We start from the raw sequence: 7,972 nt of genomic DNA, 5'->3' as shown, positions 1-7,972 counted from the left end.
TTAGAACTAAAGTGATCATGTCAAAATCAAAAGGGAAGTCGTCGACAGCTGGGTCTCATGGCCTCCAGCAAATTCTGAGTATGGGGAAGCTATTAGCCACCCCCCCACCTCTGCATGCGCATGCACACACAGCCGCCAGTGAGTAATGGGGCGCAGAGAAGCTCACCCAGGACATTCCGAATAAACAGTGGCCTCTGCGACTCCGGCAGGTAAACACCCATGAAGTAGAAAGGGACTCCAGAAAGGGCAATCGCGATGCCAATGAGGGAATTAATGGTGTCAGTGAAGAGGGGCACTATCACCAGAAACACGGAGCATATGCAGAACACGATGGGGAAAAACACGCTCAGCTGAAATAGAAGGGGTGAGATACTAAGTAACGTGGGGAGAGGAAACAGCTCATGGGCAAAAAGCCACCTGAGGGAGATGGCCCACCCCTCCTAGTCTGCCCAGAGCTGCTGACCTTGAGAGGCCGGGGCCTTTCGGGCTCCTTCCAGCGGAGGTAGAGCTGTCCAACAACAGACAGGCCCACGAAGAACCAGTAGCTGAAGCTGAAGTAGTTGATGAGCTGGAAAACATCCTCCACGATGAGGTAGATGAGCGTCATGGTGCACTGTGGGAAAGCAGTGGGGAGACAGGTGAGCATCGTCACCACCTGCACCCCCAGGAGACTCCCCCACCCAGCAGTCAGTACTAGATCTGATGCCACTTCACCAGATTACCTCCAGCTCTTTTCATTGACCCCTTGGCATCAGATAGGTCCATCCTTGATGTACCCTGAGGTACATTAACCCTCAGGGTAGCAGCTTTCCCTCTTCTGTTGCAGCCATTCCTGCACGCAGTGCCTTCCCCTTGTTGTAAGCACTTTAGAAAAAGGCAGACGCTAAGGCCTTCCTCACTTCAGTGCACCAACCTTAACATGGATTACACAGTGTCCTAGAGAAGGCTCAGACCTGGGTCCCAACTACCTGGCATACAAATGGGGGAAACGCCTTCAGAACCATCTCACTGTCCTGGGGCCTGAGAAATGCTAACTAGCAAAATGGATCCCTACCTATCTGGACTAAATAATGTCAATAAATAATGGAATATAACTCTCTCCCCATGGACAAATTTTGAGCCACAGGAAGAACTGGTAGCATTTCAGGCCTCTGAAGTCAGGTGTTGGACCTGGAAACTAGCAAAATGGATCCATCCAGACATATAACAGCATTAGCATCTGGAACAAAAGAATCCTAGAAGACAAGGATCAGGGCCTAGAGTCCTGGGACAAGGTCAAATGTGTTTAAATTTCAATAATCTTTTCATTACAAATTATCAACAAAGGATTTAAAACAAAATAGCTCATTCTATGGAGATAAGGGAGAACCCTGTATTAAGAAGAGAAGGCTGGGCATGGTGGCTTGTGCCTATAATCCCAGCACTTTGGGAGACCGAAGTGGCAGCTCACTGGAGCCTAGGAGCTCAAGACCAGCCTGGGCAAATAGTGAGACCTCATCTCTACAAAAAATAAATTAACCAGGCTTAGTGGTATGTGCCTGTAGTCAGATAACTTCCTAAATTTATAAATTCAATGCTGACCCTGTCAAAATATCAAGAGGATTTTTCTATTATTTTGATGAATTGATAGAAAAGTTCATCAAGACAAATAAACGAATGTGAGAATTGCTAGGAAAATTCTAAGGGTGGGGGACTAAAGAAGTACGCTTGGTCCCTCTTTAGTTTTCAGATAGTCAGTATGAAGCTAAACTAAGGAGGCTTGGCACTGATGGGGAGGATGAGTTGAGATGGCACATTTAAGGGGCAGACAGTAATAACTGGCACATATTAAGGACCCTAAAAAATTAGCTATTATTACTTCTCTATGATAAAAGTTTGAAAACTGTGGAAAAATTGATTGTTCAGTAAACAATATTGGTGTAGCTGGCTGCCATTTGAGAAAAAATTAAGTGAATCCCCACCTTTCTCAACACTATGCTATAATATAAATTCCAGATTAATCCAAAATTTAAACTTAGTAAAACTATAAAAGAACTAAATGACAACAAAAAATGACCTGTTTTTCAAATCTTAGAGCAAGACCTTTCTCAGGGTCCCTCTTATTTAACAACTTAGCACAAATCAGAAGGAGCAATGCACAGATCCGCCCAAGCCCCGTGGTCCCGGCAAAACTTACATTGAACAGTAAAGCAGGGATAGGTGTAAAACGCTCAATGTGGATCATGGACAGAAGGTCTGGGAGATGGCCCTCCCGGGAGCCCACGAAGAACAACCTAGAAGGATGAGAAATGTGTCAGCGGGATCCTTTTACTCCTTTTACTCAGCGATACAACCACACTCCTCACTCAGACAAACTCAGCTCAGAGCCCCCCAGGAAAGCAGGACGCAGCCTCCCAGGAGCATCCCAGGTCCTTGGTGCATCACCAGTCCAACCTCCCCGCTCCTTGCTTCCTTACAGACTTTGCCTCCCGCTTCATCCCCGGGCACCTCACCACTACCCAGATGCCCCATCCACCATTGTCCACTGACCAACCGCCCAAGGCCCTCAGCTATGAAACCCACCATCACCCAGACACCCCCTCTTCTCTCAGCCACAGATACCTCACCAACATCCAATAGATGCCTCACCCTGCTGTCACCCACTAACAGACTCACCCAATCCATGCCACAGATTCATAGCTAACATAATGGCTTTTGAAGGGCAGCCAGATTTCTGTTTATGCCTTACATATATTTTCCCTGAGCTGATGTATGATACGCCAAGGCAAGACTGAGGGTCAAAGAGAAAACCCAGGCTGCCTTTCTACACCTAAAGAGCTCCACCAACTGGGAAAAAGACTGGCACAGTGGCCGGGCATGGGGGCTTACACCTGTAATCCCAGCACTCAGAGGCTGAGGCAGGCAGATCACCTGAGGTCGGGAGTTTGAGACCAGCCTGACCAACATGGAGAAACCCCATCTCTACTAAAAATACAAAATTAGCCAGGAGAGGCCAGGCGCGGTGGCTCATGCCTATAATCCCAGCACTCTGAGAGGCCGAGGTGGGCAGATCACCTGAGGTCAGAAGTTCAAGACCAGTCTGGCCATGGTGAAACCCCGTCTCTACTAAAAATATAAAAAATTAGCCGGGCGTGGTGGTACACGCCTGTAATCCCAGCTACTCAGGAGGCTGAGGCAGGAGAATTGCTTGAACTCAGGAGGCAGAGGTTGCAGTGAGCCGAGATCGCACCGTTGTGCTCCAGCCTGGGCAACAAGAGCGAAACTCTGTCTCAAAAAAAAAAAAAAAAAAAAATTAGCCAGGTGTGGTAGCACATGCCTGTAATCCCAGCTACTCAGGAGGCTGAGGCGAGAATCACTTTAATCCGGGAGGCGGAGGTTGCAGTGAGCCGAGATTACACCATTGGACTCCAGCCTGGGCAACAAGAGCTAAACTCTGTCTCAAAAACAAACAAAAAAAGACTGGCACAGAAATGAACTGCCCCTTAGCATGGTCAGCATCACCTTGGAGTACACGACACTCACTCGCTAGGCTAGAGGCTTGTGCCAAAACGCTTTGCAAGAGAAGAGATGCAAAGAAGAGTTTCCAGAAGCAAGTTGGTAGGTGGAGAAAACAAGCATGTGCAAAGGCAAAATGTGTGGAGGCATGAAAGAGCGTGGCCTTTTTGGAGGTTGATGTAGAATGCCTAGAGCCTCAGGACAAGCTGTGTGAGAAGAGGGTGCTGGGAAGAATCTGCATGCAAGGCCACACTGTGGAGTCTGAACAAACACAGAGTCAGCTGTGGCTTTAAGGTAAGGGCCTGACAGGATTTGACACCAGTCTGGAGGGCAAACTAGAGGAGGGGAGGCTAGGGTGTCAGGGAAAAGCTAGACAAGAAGTCCATCTATCAAAACGAGGCTGAGCAAAGGGAAGATGACACTACTTTTCTTTTTTTTTTTTGAGTCAGAGTCTCGCTCTGTCGCCCAGGCTGGAGTGCAATGGTACAATCTCAGCTCACTGCAACCTCCGCCTCCTGGGTTCAAGCAATTCTCCTGCCTCAGCCTCCCGAGTGGCTGGGACTACAAGCACATGCCACCATGCCCAGCTAATTTTTTTTTGTATTTTTAGTAGAGACAGGGTTTCACCATATTGGTCAGGCTGGTCTCGAACTCCTGACCTCAGGTGATCTTCCCACCTCAGCCTCCCAAAGTGCTGGGATTACAGGCGTGAGCCCTGTGCCCAGCTGGACACTATGTTCTTTTATAAGGCCTTGACTTCTCTAATTCTTCGGTTGCCCCAGGGAGGCACAATACATGGACTGGTGTGTGAAAACCAGTAAAAAGAATGAACAGGACAAAACTCTTTTATTTTTCATCCTTCTCTGTGTTCATGTGGCAAATATTATTGGATGACTATTATACCCCCGGCCCTGGGGACAACACCAGTTATAGGGTGAGTGGAAGAGAAATCAGGATACTTTCTTCTCAGGTATTTTATGTCATAGAAGCCATGGAGATCGTTTGAAAATTGGCAAGTGGTCAGCGTCACTTGCTTCAGAGGTCCAATAGGATGAGGACTACAGACAGGCTAAGAAAGAGATAGCCTTAATAAGAATAGTTTTCAGGTAGTAGAAGCCAAACTGTAACAGGTAGGAAAATGAATGAAAGTTGAAGCACAGACTGCTGTCTCACAAGCGCATCCAGGGCCAGGCATGGTGGCGCACGCCTTTAATCCCAGCTACTCAGGAGGCTAAGGTGGGAAGATCACTTGAGACCAGGAGTTTGAGACCAGCCTGGGCAACATAGTGAGACCCCAATCTCTCAAAAAAAAATTAATTTAAAAACAAAAAGAAGTACATCCAGTAAGTGGGAAGAGGGCAGATGTGAAATGCTATTTTGTGACTCACCTAAGTGGAGAGGAGAGAAGCTCATGGAGAGCTGGTCTCCAAGTGAGCACCCACCAAAGAGAAGGGCCAACTGATGAAGCAAACTGCTGAAGAGGGGAAGCGCTGGAACCCTGAGCCCAGGTAGGGTCTGCCAGGAAAGGCACACCTGCTCCTTCCTCTGCAACAACAGGAAGGACCAGCGCGCTTACTGATGTCTGCACAGAGAGGAGATCAGGAGACCTGATGGCCTCGGCATTTTCTGGGAAGTGAGGGGAAAAGTCTTTCTGCACACAGCACCAATACCTGGTACACAGCAAGTGGTATTATGATTTACTGAAGAAATGAATCCCGGGGCTACAGCATAACCCACAAGGAGCCTAGAATCTGGTCCCTGCCTGAGTCACCACTCCAAGCTGTTGCCTTTCTCCCCTATACCTTTCATCAATCTGTCCTCATCTCAGATGGAAACATGAGCTACCAGTACATAAACATGAGCTACCAGCACATAAAACATGAGCTACCAGCACATAAACATGAGCTACCAGCACACAAAATATGAGCTACCAGCACATAAACATGAGCTATCAGCACATAACATGAGCTATCAGCACACAATCTGTCCTCATCTCAGATGGAAACATGAGCTACCAGCACACAGATGTGCTACTTGCACAAAGGCAAGTACATGCCCACATATCAAACACACACAAACACACACACACAAACACACACACACACACACACACACACACCCCGTATGCCCATGAGAAGAAGGGGAAAAAGAACTCTTACCCCGAAGCCCCAGAGAATGAAATATTGTGGTCTACTATCAGTGACACAGAGACACAGTACCTTGATGAAGCAAAGATGGATGCATTGAGGCCCCCAAAGCAGGACAGGGCAACAGCAATGGGGATGGTCCAGCTGAACATGCCAAACGTCTGGTCAGCAAATGTCTGGGGGCAGGGCACAGAAGAGGCACTTAAACAGGACAGGGTTTCATAATCCTCCAGCATCTACGATCTCGTAACAAATGCAATCACTGCTCAGCAGCCCACCCTCTGGCCTAGACTCATGACCTCATCCTGCAGAGCTGAGGAGAGTGCAGTAAGAGAGACTGAGCTGTGCAGGGTGGCCCAGCATCATGAGATGATGAACAAATGGGGATCCCAAGAGACTCACCACAGCCACGGCATCACTGCTAAGGACATCTGAAATGTTCAGCACTGTGTAATAGGCCACATTTGTCAGGATGTAGATGAGCGTCACAATTGGCATAGAAATCCCAATGGCCAAGGGCAAATTTCTGTCAGGACAAGTGAGAAAGGACTACCTAGAACCAACTTCTCCTTGGGAACAAAGTTTATCAAGTCTCCACTAGGATTTTCCTAACATTTCACAGTTCACTGGCCTCTGAGTCTTTGAGGTAGGGTCACCTTCCCCTTGACCCTGGGCTCTTTCTACTGAAAAAGAGAGCTTTCTCTGTGAAGATAGCTCATGATCAATATTTGATCTTCGTCACAGTAGGGCCAGTGGGTCCCACTGGGTTTCATAATCGTCCTGCATCTATGATCTCAGAGGAACAGTGCAAGGAACAGTGTCTTGGGGACTAGATGCCAGGCTGGGGACCCAGCTGGCCAGAATAAGTTTTGGTTCTGTGGGCTGTAGTGTCAGCACTACAGTGCAAGGTCTAATTCCTTTGCCCCAGCTGGGCCTGCTGCTCCCCACTGAAGGTTCAAGGTCCTAATTCCTTAGCCCCAGCTCGGCCTGCTGCTCCCCACTGAAGGGCCTCTCCTCTAGGAAGGACCCTATGTATCCTCCAGTGTGAACATAAGGACAGGGAGCCGAAGGCTTTCCCACCTTCACTCACTCCCATTCTAGCCCTCAGCCCCTCCTAGCTGGAGAAGGGGGAGTAGGGAGAAGAGGGGAGGAGAGTCGGAGGGAGGAGGAGAAGGATGAGGGCAGCCACGCCCACTATCAGCAGGAGTTCCAGCCAAGCTGGGGAGTGAGAGTGTGATCCCGCCTTTACCTTTCTGGGTTTTTGATTTCTTCTGTTACAAAATTAAGGGTGTCCCAACCTGAGTAAGAGAAGAGGGCAGAGTAGAGGGCAAGAGAAAGGTTTCCCATGTCCCAGGAGGAACCCTCAAAGGCGTCCTGAAAGTGCTCAGAGTGTCCTGTGGGGGCAAAGGCAGGTGAGGGGTTCAGAGAGAAGGAACAGGCCAAAGAAGAAAGGAGGAGATGGCAGGTGTAAGAGAAAGATACGAAAGGAGAATAGGGAAGAGGAAGGGAAGATGAAAAAAAGGAGGAATGGGGAGGAACAAGAAAGAAGAAACAAGAAGGTAGGGGAAAGAAAAAAAAAACAAAACATAATTTAACACCAAAAGATCAGCAACCACTAGCTCCCTACACTTTACCACACCACCCACTTCCTCAGGAAAGCTCCATTCCTCTAATAAAACTAGACAATAAAAAACCAAAGACATTCCTGGCTGCCCTCTGATGTGACAATACTTCTTCCAAAACCCTAAAGAATTTCCATTTCCTGCAAGTGATCTCACAGCAAGCCCCAGCTCTTCTACCTATTTATGTCAAGAACCCCGTTTCACAGGAAGGAGTCATTTTTCATCGAAAATTAGACCTTCCTGTGAACTACCTCTCCTGGGCCAGACTACTGCAGAATTTGGTCAAATGGGTTTATCAGCCTCATGGGAAGGACTCTCTGCTGCTCTACTTGCGGTGGCTATGGTTGCATGGGGGAGATCACATGCTATAGAGGAACTGAGACCTTATCTTTCACTAGGCCTGGGCCACCCCTACCCTTTGGGGAGCCGTGGCCCAGGCCCAGATGCCTGTCATTCTCCTCAGAGGTCTCAGAGACTGCAGACACAAAAGCCCAGGGGACAGCACCCAGCTACCCAGGACAGAGACCCTCTGGACACACTGGGGTTTTTAACAAGACCCAGACTTCTAAGGAACCCCATTGTCATACCCTGAAGAAAGCCTAGACCCAGCTCTCATGTGGTAAAATGAGCTGGTTATGCAGCAAGAGAAGAGAAAATAGAAACCCCTGTCCTCAGGGGTGTCCATCCTCATACACAGCAGTGGTTCCC

The 7,972-nt window shown here is 48.4% G+C and overlaps 1 protein-coding gene across 46 annotated transcripts in view; it reads right to left on the bottom strand.

Annotated features, from left to right (window-relative positions):
- SLC7A6 (solute carrier family 7 member 6) overlaps positions 1–7,972 on the bottom strand; it is a 41,417-nt gene that overhangs the window by 4,814 nt on the left and 28,631 nt on the right. For all 46 annotated transcript variants that reach the window (XR_012429060.1, XR_012429052.1, XR_012429049.1 and 43 more), the window contains 6 exons: positions 6,892–7,036; positions 6,045–6,168; positions 5,715–5,818; positions 2,177–2,273; positions 464–613; positions 167–350 (listed from right to left, as the gene is read on the bottom strand). Coding sequence is in view for 25 of the 46 variants with exons in the window: in XM_074027452.1 (XP_073883553.1) it covers positions 167–350; positions 464–613; positions 2,177–2,273; positions 5,715–5,818; positions 6,045–6,168; positions 6,892–7,036 (804 nt within the window). In the remaining 21 variants the exon portion in view is untranslated. The remainder of the gene's footprint in view (positions 1–166; positions 351–463; positions 614–2,176; positions 2,274–5,714; positions 5,819–6,044; positions 6,169–6,891; positions 7,037–7,972) is intronic.

Source organism: Macaca fascicularis, chromosome 20 (assembly GCF_037993035.2).
Source record: "Macaca fascicularis isolate 582-1 chromosome 20, T2T-MFA8v1.1".
Lineage (NCBI taxonomy): Eukaryota > Metazoa > Chordata > Mammalia > Primates > Cercopithecidae > Macaca > Macaca fascicularis.
Note: the sequence above shows the minus strand (reverse complement) of the source record. Positions and strands in the feature narration are given on the sequence as shown.